Source organism: Acanthopagrus latus, chromosome 19, assembly GCF_904848185.1.
Source record: "Acanthopagrus latus isolate v.2019 chromosome 19, fAcaLat1.1, whole genome shotgun sequence".
Lineage (NCBI taxonomy): Eukaryota > Metazoa > Chordata > Actinopteri > Spariformes > Sparidae > Acanthopagrus > Acanthopagrus latus.
The window spans coordinates 15,425,948-15,442,356 of NC_051057.1; the positions used below are offsets into that span (position 1 = coordinate 15,425,948).

General features: G+C 41.4%; 2 protein-coding genes across 10 annotated transcripts in view; both read right to left on the reverse strand.

Moving 5' to 3' along the window:
• Nucleotides 1–7,989, reverse strand: LOC119008672 (poly(U)-binding-splicing factor PUF60-like). Of its 8 annotated transcripts, none has more exons than XM_037079240.1 (12): nt 7,873–7,989; nt 7,189–7,286; nt 6,859–6,954; nt 6,397–6,486; nt 5,824–5,874; nt 4,603–4,764; nt 4,397–4,489; nt 3,000–3,213; nt 2,686–2,918; nt 1,984–2,116; nt 772–1,019; nt 1–685 (listed from the first exon to the last, which is right to left on the reverse strand). In XM_037079240.1, the coding sequence occupies exons 3-12, from the start codon at nt 6,934–6,936 to the stop codon at nt 386–388; spliced, it is 1,602 nt and encodes a 533-aa protein (XP_036935135.1). In that variant the 5' UTR covers nt 6,937–6,954; nt 7,189–7,286; nt 7,873–7,989; the 3' UTR covers nt 1–385. The 8 variants fall into 8 exon arrangements, with proteins under 8 accessions (XP_036935135.1, XP_036935136.1, XP_036935137.1 ...); XM_037079241.1 differs by lacking the exon at nt 7,873–7,989 and adding an exon at nt 7,808–7,827; XM_037079242.1 differs by lacking the exon at nt 7,189–7,286 and having other exon boundaries at nt 2,728–2,918; nt 7,873–7,938.
• A 540-nt stretch (nt 7,990–8,529) lies between these two features.
• The window catches only part of nrbp2b (nuclear receptor binding protein 2b), a 37,196-nt gene continuing 29,316 nt past the window's right edge, over nt 8,530–16,409 (reverse strand). The window contains exons 5-18 of one of the 2 annotated variants that reach the window (XM_037079139.1): nt 16,218–16,258; nt 16,030–16,124; nt 15,854–15,877; nt 15,660–15,746; nt 14,555–14,610; nt 14,376–14,471; nt 13,948–14,080; nt 13,582–13,684; nt 13,428–13,478; nt 13,207–13,342; nt 12,650–12,724; nt 11,971–12,034; nt 10,998–11,053; nt 8,530–10,890 (exon numbers count right to left, since the gene is read on the reverse strand). In XM_037079139.1, the coding sequence (XP_036935034.1) occupies nt 10,804–10,890; nt 10,998–11,053; nt 11,971–12,034; nt 12,650–12,724; nt 13,207–13,342; nt 13,428–13,478; nt 13,582–13,684; nt 13,948–14,080; nt 14,376–14,471; nt 14,555–14,610; nt 15,660–15,746; nt 15,854–15,877; nt 16,030–16,124; nt 16,218–16,258 (1,104 nt within the window). In that variant the 3' untranslated portion in view covers nt 8,530–10,803. The remainder of the gene's footprint in view (nt 10,891–10,997; nt 11,054–11,970; nt 12,035–12,649; nt 12,725–13,206; nt 13,343–13,427; nt 13,479–13,581; nt 13,685–13,947; nt 14,081–14,375; nt 14,472–14,554; nt 14,611–15,659; nt 15,747–15,853; nt 15,878–16,029; nt 16,125–16,217; nt 16,259–16,409) is intronic. The other variant, XM_037079140.1, reaches the window with a different exon arrangement.

Consider the following 16,409-nt stretch of genomic DNA (forward strand, 5'->3'; position numbering starts at 1 on the left):
TTTTTGTGGACAAACAATAACCTTTAATTGTAGAAAGAAAGAAAAAAAGTGTTTACATGTCCCGGCAATTTCATGAAAGAAATGTAGCTAAAGCAAGAAAACTGAACTGTTTCACAAGGTTTCGTTACAAAAGAATTGAAATTTGCACCAAAAAAGGAGTCTTCACAGATCACAAAGCAAATTCTGACGCGTAAATATCTTCAATGGATTCCCCCAATGGGGCGGTTAACATTAATATCAACAGCATTTTTTAAAAAAAAAAGAAAAGTAAAAACATAATTACAAGTTTCGGAGACCCGCATCTCAAGCTTTCGGTGACTGTGGCTGAAATGATTTGGGCAATAGCAGGTAGGGGAACAGGTGCTGGTGAACCATTTCAGACACTTTATGCAGAGAGGTCACTGCTGTTGAAACGGTCTTGGTCATACACCTCTGCGACAACTTTGCGACCTCCGAACCAGCGGTCATTGAGGGCCTGGATCGCTTTGTTCATCTCTGAGGCCATGGAAAACTCTACAAAAATTTTGACAATAATGTCAGCATCCTCCTCTTCTCCTTGCTTTTCCTGGTATATGATGACTCTGTTGACGGAGCCGAACTTGCCGCACTCTTCTGTCACCTCTCCTTCCAGGTCGTCGTCAATGTCCTCTGGTCCCACCATATTTCGGAGTACCATCACAGTGGACTGGAAAGGAACACACAAGAATTTAATGTGCAAATAAAAGGCTTCATCATTGATCTTTTACCCCCTCTTTTGTCCCCAAAGCTCACCTCTGATTTTCTGAGCAGCTTCTGCATCACCATGTGTCTGGCACTGCTGCCTGAGATGCTCATATGCTCCTGGTCACTCAACATCTCCTGCCCTGTACCATCCTGCAGCATCTCCTCTTTCTCTTCTTTCCTCTCTTGTTGGTTAGAGCCTCCGGCTTGATTAGACAGAACTGGCGGTGATGCGAGGACAGGGTTCACAAGACCCACCTGGGGAAGCACTGGTATGGGAGGACGCACTGGAGTCACACCTTTTCAGGGAGAAGCAGACAGGCGGTCAGGGACATCAGACAAAGTTAACAGAAAATCAACTAAGAATAAGAAAATTTGAGCAGGTAATCAAATGCAACCATCATAAGTGGAGTTAAATATTGATCCTGTTGGTAATCCAATGCTTGGCAACTGCTGGCAACTGGGTACTAATTTAAGTTATTTCCAACACTAAAGTGGGCTTAAACAAACCTACAGTGTAAGAGTTCTTCTCCTACAATGATTTGCTCATTACAACCAAAACTGTAATTGAGTCGCCTGGGTGGCCTTACCAATTGGCAAGACACTGCATTTGTCATCCATGCACATGTGGTCCCTCTCAAGTAATTTGTAACACATAACTCACTAATTGACTTCTTCACAGATCAACCCTTTACTCATGCTTAATGGACTGAGCTTGCATAGCTTCAGGCTGCAACAAAGGAAGTTGTTTACCACCAGTACTACATTTGCATTGCAGTTGGGTTACATTTGGTGGATGTAAAACTTTACAGCTGTCCAAACAAAAGCCTTGGCAAAAAACCTTAAATCTGGTTTCTCTAGACTAACACCAACATTTAACAGCTTTCTGCTATTCTCTGCAACAAGCCAAGAAAAGCTGCATGTTATGTTACTTTTGTTTGAATAGAAGTCTACAATGTCATGCCCCCAAAGTCTACATTTCTCCAAATGAATCAAATATCAATATAGGTATTTTATCAAAGTAAGGTATTTCAGTATTAGGACAGCACTAGTGTGATAGGATAAAAATAGACGAAAACATTTCTTTGTTCGTGACCAGTTACTTAGCAATTTACCAAAAAATTAAATTTAAATGTCAACATATTAATTATTGCAAAACAATCATTACAGAATGTCTGTAAAATGTCTGCATGTTTAAACTGCACTAAAAGGCACACTTAAAGTTAATTGAACTTCTGCTTTTAAAAAAATATGACCACTCACTCATGTCTTGGTACACACCTGTGATGACCCCTGGTGCCTGGGCAGCCATAACAGCCTGAGGTATACTCATTTGCTGACCCAGAAGCTGGGGCGCGGCTAACGCCCCCAGGACTGATGCGCCGGCTACAGCCTCCTTAAGAGAGGGGGGCCGAAGACATTAGGTAAGGGAAACACACAGAGCACAGCACAAGGCAGCACAGTCAACGATCACACAGCATGGCACAGAGTGAGCTCAACCTCGCCTCTCTTCAAATTAAGGCTAACAACATCATTTTAGTAAAGATCTAACAACAAAATCATTGACTATACTCAATAAGTCATAAATATACCGCGGTGATGTTACTGACACATCCTACCAGGAACACAACTGTCTGGTATATCATTGTGACTGTTGACACTGAAAAATAGCTGCAATGTGTTTGTACTAAGAGAAAACACATATCAGTGAAATAATCATGCTATGTATACTATACAAAAATCTTACATCTTTAATTGGGTTGTGTTTTAAACACATTAAACTAATCAAAAAAAGATTAAGCCCAGAATATATTTCAGGGTTAAAAAATTGACACTGTGTCAGGGCAAATACTGGTATGTGATCCCTACAATACCGGCCTTCTGCCAGTCACCTCAATAAAAATTCTATGCCCATATTATCTGTGCTTTTGGTGTCAATTCTAGCTAGATCTGGGTTATATTTACCTGGAAGGCCATTAAATCCCTTTGGAAGGGATTCATACTTGCCTGGGCCGTTATCTTAGCAGTGGCTGCCGCTGCAGCCACAGCTGCAGCAGGCGGCAGACCACCAGGGGTCGTGGGGGTCAGTAGGGGCATGGGGGGAGTCACTGCTTTGCCCACCCGTAGGTACTGACCCCCCAGGTCAAAGAGGTTCATAGAGGACACAGCATCCAGGGCTGACTGAGGCTTTTCATACTCTGTAAGTGAATAAAGTTGTCATTAATAGCAGAGCGACGGTAACACATAGAGCACGAGCGAATGAGGGCCCTCGAGCTCACCAATGAAGCCAAAGCCTCTGTGTCGCCCTGTGGTGGGGTCTCTGGCTAACGTGCAAGACTTGATCCTTCCAAAGGCCTCAAACACACTCTTGATGTCATCGTCTGACAGGTCGGGGTGGACGGACGCCACATAGATGCGGTTAAAGGCGCGGGCCTCCTCTGCCAGCTGGTCAATGATGGGTTGCGCCTGACCGATGTTACTTGGCCGCCCAACCTATAGCACAGATCATACCAGCAGGGCTACTGAGTAAGGGGTTTATAGAACCAACCGAGAACGCACTTACGCAAAAATCCTGCACTGCTGACTTTCGGCAGCCACCGAGTTCAGTCAAAGCCACTGTCCTACTTTCATGACACAATGCTATCCTGTCAAGTTTATTATTTACTGCATGTCCATTACTACACTACAAGATTTAAAGTGGCTCTGAAAAACTACAAAGCTAAATATATATATTTCCAGCCTGTTTAAATTTATGTCCTTATATTAACCTGAAAACTCTTGTTTAAAGACATGACTTTAACACTAAACTGTGGTTGTACTTTTAGTCCTATGAATTTTTCAGATTTAGATGTTGCCAATTTTAAAAATGATTTTTTTTTTTTTTAAAAAAGGTATATTTTGGGAATCTGTCACTTACAAGGGTCTGATAATCATGCCAATTCAAAGACTCTTGATGAGTAAAGTAGAACTCAACTGCAAAAACTCATTAGATTACTTGAAAATTTAACAATATAATAATATTCCTCATGTCAAACTAATATCGTCAGCTTAATTCAAAAACACCAGATTCATGCTCAGTGTGACTGGCTGAGCTGGTGGCGACACCGAAAGGGAAACGCATTAAATGCCTAATGCTACGATTGCGCACTCTAACAACTTCCTTTCTTTTCAAAAATAAAAATATAAAAAATGAGCTCCCTATGTAAGACGAGTCAAAATCGGACTGGGATCTGTACTACAGATGGGGCGGCCAAGCAACACCAACCAGGCGCAGCCCATCATCAGCACATGATGGACAAAGAGCGACGCCACGCGCCATTGGGCATCCTACTGGAACTGGTCACTAAAATAGCTTTGATGAAATCATGGAAGCATAACACACAACACAGACAGAACTCCCAACACACACCCAACACACATATAACACACGCACCTGGAAATTAACAGACACAGACAAATAAAGAAAGGAAAAAATTAGTCACATATGAGAAATATCACAAGCCATTCAAGTATGATGAAACCAGAAACAGGCTCAGTATCCCAAATGAAAAGAAGGAATCCAAATCCCTTTGTAATCAAACTAAAGCAAAAATATTCAAGAAAAGGAGATAAGTTGTCTCCCATTCATCCATGTGTTCCTAAGACCTGGAGAGATACTCATCACCAGACAACTTACCTTAATGTTTCGCCCCCCCAACATGACTGAGTTCATCTGCTCCAGTGCCAGCTGAGCAGCCTCTGGCACATCATATTCCACAAAGGCAAACCCCTGCAAAGTCAGTTAAAATGGAAGAAATAATACACCGAAGACACAGAAATCTAAAAAGGATTTCAATTACAAAGAAACAGCAGAATGTTTACCACTTGTCAAATGACACAGACCTTGTGTTTCATTGTAACAGAGTCCCAGGACATGTCAATGCTCTTGATTGGGCCGAAGGGGGCAAAGGCCTGTCTGATGGTGTCTTCACCAAGCTCATAGTATATGGAGCCAACATACACCCGACACATGATGGCTAGTGCGCGTTGCCGCTGTGCTGCCACCTGCCAACCGAGGAAAATAACACATGGTAAGCATTAGACAGTAAAATAAAGGGGGACAAACACACACACACACACACACACTAATGATAATAAATATGTATTTTATACTGTGCTTGCTCTCCCCAAAAATAGTTGGAGGCCAATCCAAGTTAGGGGGTCTGGACATGTAAATAACAATGGGCTAGTGTAATCAATGGACAGAACTTTGGGGAAAAATGCTAACATGTTTAACAATTCTAAAAGATCGATGTCCGCAATTGAAATTACAAAATGGCCTCTATTCTGTTACTACTGAACAGACATATGGAGGAAAACACACTGAAGTGATTGACATGCAAAGCCCTCACAAATATTTGGCTTCAGTAACTGACCTGTAGTCCGGGATGCAAGTAAGGTAACAAAAGTAATCGTGGAGTTCAAACGAAATCCATACAAAGTCTTGACGAAAGCATTTCAAACTTTCTTCTCAAGTCTAAGGGGAGGGATGGTTTAACCACCAAAAGTTGCTGTGTTTTACTGATGCCTTTAAGTAAGTCTGCTTCTGCTGATTTCAATCTACTGCCAACAAACTATAACATGTGCCTAATTCATGACTTGTTAACTGACAGAAAACTTGACTTTGAGATGGCCAAAAAGATCCCTGTTCCAGCAGTTCTCTCATTTTGGTCCATTAAAGGGATTGCTATCCCTCTTTTGTCCCATGCCAAGAAGTTTCTGTTTCAAGTGTACAAATGCATATTTTTCAGAGACATGACTCACATTTATAAACCCTTTAAAAGCCCATAAACTTCTTAAAAATGTTAATGAAACTATCCGATTGTGACTCAAAAAAAAAAAAAACACTTGTTTGAACTAATGACAGTCATTCGTCTCACAGGAGATTTTTACGGACATGGTCGAAGGTAAACTAGCAGTAGAAAGCCATGTTTTCTCACAAAATATGCATTCTTGGGTTAGATAAAAGGCAGGGGTTGTTGCCAAAGCAACCAATTAAAGAAGGGTAACAGTCCTTTTCCATTGGGAATGCGCACAGAAAAAAAAATTTAATAATCTATTGACCGATTGTAAAGGTGAGAGAGGATCTCCAAAGCCCATTGTCACTGCTGCCATCTGAAAGACAGTAAAGATGAAAAAAGTGCTGAAAAGTAGGTTAGATATCCCTTAGCTTTGCTTTTTCAAAATTCTCATTGCTTTGCTAGATAGACAAAAGCGGTAAGGCTAACACCATATTCAGACACTCCCACTAAACAACATACAGTTTGGGGAGTTGCCTCCCCTATCTACATTACAAATATCCACACAGCAATAAAACATAAACAAGCCCCCTTTAAAAGATGCAAAGCATTTAACATGATAACCAATGCCTTCATGACGATCTTCTCCATCTGAAAAAGAGCATAGGCAAAAGCAAGGGCACATGGTCTACACATGTGGTCTTTTTCACAGCATGGTGGAGAAGGGAGTAAGACTTCCAAGAGAGCTAAACCAAAACCGACATCTGACTCAAGAGATGTCAGAGTTATTAATGTCTGAAAAAGCTATAATATTTTGTCTAGAATCAACACTCACAGGCGACACGCGCATTACAAAATGTTTGTATGATTGAGAACCACAAAATTTTACACATCTCACCTGCAGGTTGGTGAGCTGTTGTTGTTGATGGGCGATGGTCTGCTTCACCAACACACTCTTAATGCTTTGTTCCATGGCATACTTCTTTGCCTATGAAAGAAGAAAAGTGATAAACTTTGACCTTCTCAAACAAGTAACACTTTTACCTTCAGATAGATATACCATAAGAATGCACACAAGAAACCAGGTGACTGTGAGGAATGTGATCAAGGAGGAAACTGGTGGTCCATATCTTGAAATATAACTCAGCAAGCTAAATTATTTTGACATTGCTTTCGACTGTTCTTCATTGTGCACAGTTTCTTAAGCACCATGTAGGTACTGAAGCCAGGTTTCTTAGATCAGGTTACTCAAGCTATACATATGTAAATGCACTTTTTGATGGTGTAAGGTTAGACCAGTAATTACATTCTCACCAAGGGCACACTAAAGCTGATGCTGTATGAGGGGGGGCGGACTTACCCTCTGAAGTGCCTCCTGCTGCTCTGGGGTGAGAGGCGGAAGGCCAAGCTTAGAGCCTGTGCCCTGTCCATTCTCCATCGTCAGAGCTTCACCTCCCTGCAATTCAGAAACATCCATTTGTTTAAAAAAATAAATAAATAAATAAAAAAGTCTGGAGCAAAAACACCGGCTGGTATGTACACCCATAACTAAATTTTCCCACAAATAAATGTCCTGTAATGCAATCATAAGTCACATCACCTCAATCACCACAGGTTATCATTACATATGCTATCATATACAGGATTTACACCCGGATTTAACCCAGGTGGGACCGGACGAACTCCTTACCTACGCAACCCGCTTTTCGCTGGGTCCACCAGACTGAGGCAGGAAAGCCCCCAAGGGGAAGAAGAACTGATGGGGAAGCTTTAACAATTCAACAAATTCTAGGGGAAATAAAAAATGCCTTCAGACTAGCGTTAACAGTAAGAGAAACAGGCAGCTAGCATTACTTTACATTGCAATGAACAAATAGCCGGCCCGCCTTTCCGTGGCTCAGCTAACGTTAGCGTGATGCACATGAATGCTAATGATGGTAGCATAACGTTGATGGTACGTTAGCTGTCGCTTGATAAATTACCAATAACTTGCAAATGCCACACCTTAGCCGATGACGTATTGAACTAAAGTAGATATGGACATTAACCAAACCCATCGGCATTACTTCACAATGGCCATAATGGCACAATTATTACAAAACAGCAGTACGCGATAAGAGAGGCCTGGTTTCTATTTAGCTTTACAACGATGCCTTTGTTGCTAGCAATGAGCTAGCCTACGTTAGCTAGCTAATGTTAGGCAGTCATTACTATGGCGCGCGTAGCAAACTGTATTTCCCCCAATACGATATATCGTCTATTTACACGATATTTACAACAGCTAAATTCTACCAAACATTGCGTATTACTTAAGCAACTGCCAGTGCCGCTGAAAACAACGTAGACGTGTCTTTTAAACAAGGAATTTATTTACCGCAGTCTCCGTAACCGCCATGAAGCACACCTTCTTGGAGAGGCCCGACCGCACCACAACGCTCGCGAGACTTTCACGTTTTCAATGAAAGGTATCGCGACATTTGAAGCATCGCGATGATAACGTCTTACAGTCTTACCAATAATTGAGTCTTCATAGAGAGAAAAGAACAGAGGATTTGTAGCCGCTTAATAATGATATCACTAACAGGTTTTTCTATCCTTGTCTAAAATTAAGATAAATAAATACTTTTATATATTGTAGCCTATTTAATAATTGATATTCAGTGGAATAAACAAACAATAAATACATATTTATTTCATAAGCTTAATTTCTACTCAATCATAAACCCCATCCCTTCTGAAGTGCAAAATGCTGACTGACGGAGAAAATAAACCAAATGGAAATATAGTCATCATGTCTCAAGTCAAGTCAAGCCAAGAGTCGTTAGAGTCCAAATCGAGTCTCAGTCATTTATTTCAGTCAAGTGGAGTTGCAAGTATTCAAAACAGTTACTCAAATTGGCGACCATGCGACCATATCGCTAACACATTTTAAGAAAATGCATGAAAAAAATCGTACTCATACATATTGGGATATGTCTTCGACAGTGCAAGAATTACATAATAAACATATCCTAAGAATTTCAGACACAACCAACATGTCACACATTGTTTATTTATTGTCATGTATTTAATTGCAGTAGCTACAATATTTAACAAAGGTTTTAAGTAGAACACATCCAAAGGCAAGTTTCATTCAACAGATTCACAGGAATAAAAGTCATCTGACATAAAATAAGACTGATATGGATGTTTTTTTTGTTTTCATGTTCGCACAGTCTAAACATTCATTTTTCTTGGTCAGGTTCCCTCCGGAACTGAACTGTGACTGACAAAGGCAGAAATGCAGAGTTCTGAATGGTTGCAGGCTATTAAGACATGCAGCTTACTGTATTAGATCAGATGAGAGCAAGAGTGGCACTGCTTTGCATTGAAATATTGTCTGAAAGTAAACCCCTCCAACAGCCACAAACAAATATGTACACCGCAGCCTCTGGTAGGTGATTCTGGGACCCCTGTCTGCAGAGACGTGCTGATAAGAAGGCTTGACACAGAGTACGTAAGCACTGTAAAGCAATGACTGTACAGCAGTGTAACTGTTATGGACCTCGACCTTACAGAACCCGGGAAACAAATGAAGCGGAGCTAACTGAGTCTGACAAATGAGAGTATACTGCTGAAGACCGATCAGACAATTCTCTATTGTTGTAAGGAAAAATCCATCCAAATGATACTCTTTTATGGTGCCAAGATTGGGCTCCTGACAAGAAAATCTGGCAGCAATGAAGGCATGTGTTCTATTTTTGTGTTTGTGTGGGCTGCAGTGCAATCAATTCCAAAGTTCACGCTGATATTGTCTGAAATAAAACTACAGTGGATGTGATACTGGGGAAGTGAGCAAAATATTCGCCTCTTGTATCATGATTTTTTAACGACACGTGCAGCCACTGAAAACCTCCATACAATAGGTCAGCATGTACATTCTAGAAGATTTTTGGATGGATTTTTTCTTTAAAACACCTCGAGACACCTTTAAAAAGAAAAAAGGAAATCACAAAATATGCTCAGATGGTTTGGGAAGTACCCGAAAAAGTAAATATAGCAATAATATTAACAACAATATGGCAATTTTTTATTAACAAGTCTTAAGTCACCAACACCATTCTTCCCATTTAATATACTGTATCACTATGATTTTACTCCACAAGCTTCACATGATGTATCCCAACTTTTGTACAAATGCTGCAGCTCTTCCTAAACTAATATTGACTGCACCAGAAACATTATTGCCTGAAGCACGAGTCCAATAAAATAATAAAAGCTCATAATGGAGCTGCCATTACTGACTGTCAGGTTTCATCTGCACATTCACACAGGCTGAACTCTACTAACCCGAATCAATGCATCTGCTTTTAAAACCATAAAAAGTCAGCCCCCCGAATAAGTTAAAATTCCAAATTGCTTTATGCTGGCTCCGATGCCGTCTCATTAGCAAATTTTGTCCAAAGTACATTGCCATATCAGGCACTTTGCAAGTCTTTGGCTTTCAGAACACTTTCACAGGGGAAACCCCTTATTAAGAGCACTACAGGCTGAAAGAGAGGCATCATCTCATTGCTCATCACTATATTACATTACATTAGGTGTGGCGTTGTTAAGTTCTGGGAGAAAGTAGCCTTTAATGTGCAGTGAGGGGAGTTAACTTGAAAACAAGCATGTGCAGAGCTTCTATTGTTCACAGTTAAACAGAAATAAATAAGTCAGCTGAATGAATGAGTTTCAACAGTGCTTGTTGGACGGAAAAAAATGAATTCCCTTATAACAAAGCTTCCGGCTTGTGAGGGAGGGAGGTTTCAGTAAATGACTTCGTTTACAATTAAAAGTAAATAATCACCAATCAAAGTGGACAGTGGAGTGCAAACAAGGCTTATGAGCAATGAAACGTCCTTAGCTGCAAGTAAAACGTATCCGTTCTGAATAGTGGCATTTATGGAAAAACCCAGGCTGTCAAGATATCTTAAGGCATGACAGCCCTTTTAGGCAGGGAGTTTGTCAATGTTCCACTGCTTTGTGGGACTGCTGAACACAGCCATGATGCCTCCGGCCCTCCGAGCAGAGGTGCCTTAGGTTCCTCTCTCAGTTGTGGCGGTTCTTCCTTCTCTCTTCATCTCAAGGCCCAGCTTCCTTCTGTACTTGTCCCCTTACAATCCCCCAGCTGGGACGGCTCTTATCGCTCTCTCTCTCTTTCTTTCTCTCTCAGTTCCCGGCTGTGTAATCCTTCCCGCTGCCCTCTCTCCCTTTCTCGATGCGCGTTGTGGTCAACGCCCGGGCCCCTCTGATTGGGCCAGCCGGTGTTGTGACCCCCTCCTCACTGTGTGCTCCCGGACGCGAGCGCTCGGACCCGGTGTCGGCTGATGGCGTCCTCCAGGAATCCTGCTACCTTCTCACTGTCCTCCTGCACAGCACAAGGGAGATTTTAAGACTAGATATGAAGTCTCCATACTACTTAATGAGTTCAAAGATTTTACATTGTTGTTCAAATAAAGAAGCTTTTAAATATACCTCATTTATGAAGGCGTAGTGAACAAGTTCACTGGCAAGGTCTTTGGAGGTGTCCGCTGAAAGTTTGACATGAAATATTTAAATGACAAAAAATCTGATAAAAATGGACCCACAGTATGTTTGTTTTTTTTAAAAAAAAGCACTATGTAGTTTTGGGAAATCAATTTTTATCATAAGAGAAAGATCTTCATTGACTGATTGACTTTTTTCCTAACAAACTGAATAAACAAACCCTCTTTGTTTTTCACGACTGAATAAACAAACTGAACTTAAAGGACAACACAATTTCACACAGTGTTACTTTGTTTATATGTGGCAGACCCTGCCACTTTTTTTGCTTCAAACAGTGTTCTGGGGACCTTATTTTCCTCAGAGAAGAGCTTGTTTAGTCAGTTGTAGAAAAAATAAATATGTTTTTCTTTGTATTATTACCTCATTAATATTGTAAATATCAAAATTCTGAGTCTCAATTTCTTTTCCAAAACTACATAAAGCCCCTTAAATTGTCAACAACGAATCCCACAAACAGACAAAAAAAATACAGCAAATGAATCCAACTATCAGCTACTGTCTTTGCATTAAATCCTGATTTACTGTTGCATATTTCTCTGTGCCATGAAGCTTAATTTTATCCTCAACTATTTGAAAATACACTAAGGTCATGTGCTTTAATTGCCATAAACATGGCACTGTAGTTTCCCTTCAAATTTTGTTTCAATTCGTGCAGCACACCAAGTTGGCCACAGAAAATAGTCCCCAATAAGAGCTCTATTTATTCCTGTTTGAGCTGCTATACATTAGTACCCACATGTTTTCTCTGTTTTCTTCTTTAATAGGAACCAGTGGGTGTGAGAGACACAGAGAAGCAAGACAAGACAGAGGGTAATGAGAGACAGACACTTTGGTGGTTTTGTGGTTTTCATGGACCTCATAGACAAAAATACAGAACAATGTTGGCCTTATCATTACTTACTTGGAAGGATGTCACAGCTAAGCTGCCTATGAAGTTTGTCATCCATCTTCAGAAACAAAGAGAGCTGGGGAGGGATCAAAAAGTCAAATTTATATCGAGCTTTCATGTTTAACCACAATTTAAAGGAGACCTATTATGCTTTCCCTTTAGCGTGTTATATTGGTTCTGGGGCGTATAAAAAGATCTTGAAAGCTAAAAAGGTAAAAAGTACCAACAGAAGCTCCTCTCTCGCCATGAGAAATACTGCTCCTGAAACACCTCATCAGTAGTCCCGCCTTTAATTCTGTGACTTCGTGACATCACACTATGCCTAATCTATGCCCAGCAGCTAGTTTTGCAAATGAGAATTGCTTTAGCACAGCTGCTCTGTTGTTGTTGGTGTTGCTGGCTCAGGCGTGTGTGAGCAGGCTAATCAGAGGAGGCTGGGTATTCAGGAGGGGGGCCTTAAAGAGACAGGAGCTGCAGCACTGGACAGTATGAGGAAACTGTAAACTTGTTGAGCATTAAAGTCTGTAAACCTGTTCTAGTAGTAACCCAAAATTATTTAATTAACCTGAAAATGAGCATAATACGTCTCCTTTAAAATAAATGTTATATGTTTCTGGCAAAAAGAAAACAACAATATTCTTAATTATTTGGGAGCCCAACAAAAGAGCTTATACTAAAATGGGCGAAGTACCTGTAATACTATGTGACTCACATGAGTTTTGGTCCCTTCTTCATTGGACTCCAAATTACAGTGCATCTGAACAACCTACAATGCCAGCAGAGAAAAATACACTCGTAAGGGTTGTAAACACAAAAAATATCTTTTAATATGTTTTGGGTGATGATAAATGGTTAACAGACATAGACACAAACACACACGGCTCCTGTTACATATTTTATATCAGCAACAAACCGTTCCTAACATCTTAATTATCCCTGCAAAGGAGATTATGTCCTCCCCTGTGTGCCTCTGTTTGTTTGTTGTTTTTTTTTTAGCAGGATTACACAAACATTACAGAATGGATTTCCACAAAAATACCAAAGCAGTATGGGTCACAGTCAAGAATAGCACCCATTATCTTTTGGTGTGCATAATGGGACAGATCAAGGAATATATTCTGATTTTTTTTAACATTGCAATATAAGGCAAGCTTTCAGGACTGGTTAAACAGATAACAGCTACTACATATATCCTGAGACTACACAGACATGCAGCCAGATTGTGCATCTGACGTCCGAATGTCTAACCTTTCTGGTTTCTGTCTCCTGGGGTTCAGGAGTCGGCGTCTTGACTGTCTCCACCTGCTCCTGAGACAACGACAGGGCTCGGGGGACGGGGTGAGGCCGAGACGAGGCGAAATTCATCAGGGGGTAAATACCGTTCCTGAAGGGAGGAAAAGATCCGGAGCTTAATGCTGCAGTCTCAGAGTGCTGATACAAAACGAGCAACAAACTGTAGCGCCACTCACTTGACATCCTCCAGAAACTTGTCGAGCTCCAAAGGGGACACATGGGAATATCTACAAGACACGAGGAAACAACACGGAAGAGCAAAGTGAGCGCTGGGCCCAACGTGTGTTCATCAGCAAAGATGTGAGGCGCGAGTGTGATTTTTCTTTTTACTTGAGCTGAACTCCCTGTCTGTCTTCGTGTTTGATCTCTGCCATGACAGCGTTGGGGTCAAAGGACTTGGTTTTCTCCTCCACACAGTTTTCTGGAAGCAAGTCTGCTGACACAAGACAAGTCTGGACGTTAGTGGACTGGACTGGTACAGTAAAAGTTCTGTTTGTTGTTGTTGTTGTTGCTGTTGTTGTGAGTATATGTTTGCAATGACAACAACTTGCCCTTTCACATGCTTAAACAGGCAGATATATATCGTATAAATCCTACGAATAAAATGATCTGCTGCATGCAGGAACAAGTGAATATCATCACAGGGAGGAGACCTTTGGTGCCGTTGAGCTCGGCGTGTGGAGGTGAGAAACTCACACTGGTTGTTGATGAGGCAGTGGGCGGCGAGCAGTTTGAGGGAGTGGACCTCGAACAGGACTCGGTGGAACAGAAGGTCGTGAGCCGTAGGACGGAGCTTGGCTTCGTGACGCAAACAAGACTGCGTGAACTCCTGCGGGAAGCAACGAGACGCTGAGTCCAACATGTGACCACGCGACTGAACAGTGCGAACCAGTTGGACGAGCATCTCTCTGTGTGTTCTGGATTTGATCACTGGCATGTTTTACATACATATTTACTCCAAAACTGCACAAAATGTCTGCATGTGGCATGAAATGAACCCGGAGAAGCAAGTTGATGTGTGTAGGCCAGTGTTAACGGGACAGTGTTGAGAAGGTTCATCTTTGTCTCTGTGTTTCTGTGTTCGCTGCTGTGTATTTAGGACATAAAGTATTTTTGACACTCACTCTCATGAGAGGGTCTTCCAGAGATTGACCCGCATTGACGATGGCCTCCTTGGACACAGCAGTGTCTCCGTTGGCCTGGATCTCCAGTACTGCCATCTAGGGGCACAAATCATCTGTTAACACAATCATAAACAGTCCCGGTCAGAGGGAGGATTCTTCTACGGAGCAGTTTCTCTCACCTCTAGAGCACAGATGCCAAAGGAGAAAATATCTATGGCGTAATCATCTTCACCAGCTGGAAGGAGAAAAGGAGGAGCAGAGAAAAAAGACCCCAAAATGAAAACGTAATTGTTTCGTCTTAGTTAAGTGGTATAGTTCTGGCTGTCTTTTTACAGCTGTGAAATTTGCAGAAAACCTCCCGTTAAATGTCTCCAAATAACTTAGAATAAATTCATTATCTCCTGACAGTTTCAGTCGTTAGGTCACAGACTTCCCACAGCTCTCTGGTGAAAGATTCAACTCAAAACATTTGCTCCAAAATGCTTATTTTAAGGGCTATTTAAAGACCGTGTTAGTGCTGATGTTATGGGAAAAGGGAAACATGGAGCAGCAGAGGCTAACGCGCTGTCCGTTGTGTACAAACTTTGTTTAAAAGGGACAGTCCACCCCAAAAATCTAATTCATATTCTTCCTGTGATCCATCTAGATTTTGTTTTTTAAGTTTTGGAGATATCAGCCGTAGAGACGTCTGCCCATGCTCGCAAACCCTCCCAGTTTTCTCACGTTTTTACACTCTCCTCTCCAGGCTTCCTGGAGGAGCTACAAAATCTGCCAGTTTTTCTGTCCGTCACGGGGGGGCGGTCACAGAAGTTATGGCCCTGATTTCTCAAGATAATCTGCAGGCCTTGTCACGAACAGTTTCTATTTTCCACCCACTAAACGTGTCACAAGTGTGCATCTAATCATGGACGAGAGATTTCACACTTGTGTCCACGAGGGATTAAAATATTAATAGGATCCTCCGGGGAAGAGAGTAGATGAATAGATGCAGGCTTTTTTCTGCGGAGGCGAAATAGTGCCATCGAATTCCAATGTATTTGAGAGAAGGCTGAAATCTTCGCAGATGATTCCTCAAAAACTCACATCAGAACAATTGGATAAATGTCCCTAAAAGTTGCATGTATTTTTGATTTTGGGGCGGCCTGTCCCTTTTAAGTCACATTTAATGAAATATGTAATGATTGAATGTTTACACTCACAGAGATGAGAATGAACGTAGGCAGATTGGATACAAATTAAGCGGGAGAAAAAGCTACACCGTAAACCTCTCTCCAAGACTCTTACCCCCATATTCTGGTGCAAAAAAGTGAAGATTCCTCTGCTCGTCGCGGTGCTGCCTCCCTTTCCCGTGAACACTGGCGTCTGGAAACACTGTTGAGAGATGACAGAGGTGACATGGATGCGTTAGCCGGAATAAACTGATATGATTTGCCGGACACGACACCAATTAAAACATATCTAAGACGAAGTGATCTTACCATTAACAAATAGCCGATGCCACACTGTGGAAAGAAAAATTAAGCATAATTGAGATATTTGATCTGTTTAATAAAACTGCGGAGATGCATTTAGTGAATCCAGACATCCATAATATGTGTCTGTGGCCAGTCTGTGGCTGGCTGTAGTAACGCATAAAGCCCTGCTGGGAGCAGACCTGAGCCGATCTTGATGAGGCCGTTGTGCTGGATGAAAATGGTGTCGCACGTCAGGTTGCCGTGGATTATGGGCGGGTCGCAGGAGTGCAGGTAACTGCCGGCACACCATAAAACATCCAGTAAATGCGATGGCTTTGATTTGATAAATAACTGATGATACAAGCCTGGGGAAGAAATCAGTCAGTACCTGAGAGCAGAGAGAATCTGGGTGCACCATCTCTTCCAGGCCTGAAATACAGTGTGACGGAGCAACATGAATCCTCTACAGACACACATAATAATAATAATAATAATAATAATAATAATAATAATAATAATAATAATAGTATTTTGTTTGAGGATTTTCTTGTCCTGTACCAGAAAAGTTTCAATAAATTTA

Bases quoted from the DNA above. Each gene is read 5' to 3' on its own strand.
- LOC119008672 (XM_037079238.1), bottom strand. From the start codon at position 7,893: ATGGCGGTTACGGAGACTGCG. The intron at 5,875-6,396 runs GTGAGATGTGTA...ACTGTCTTTCAG, and splicing joins AACAGCTCACCAACCTGCAG to ATGGCAGCAGTGACAATGGG. The intron at 4,765-5,823 runs GTCAATAGATTA...CTCGGTTGGCAG, and splicing joins CTCTCTCACCTTTACAATCG to GTGGCAGCACAGCGGCAACG.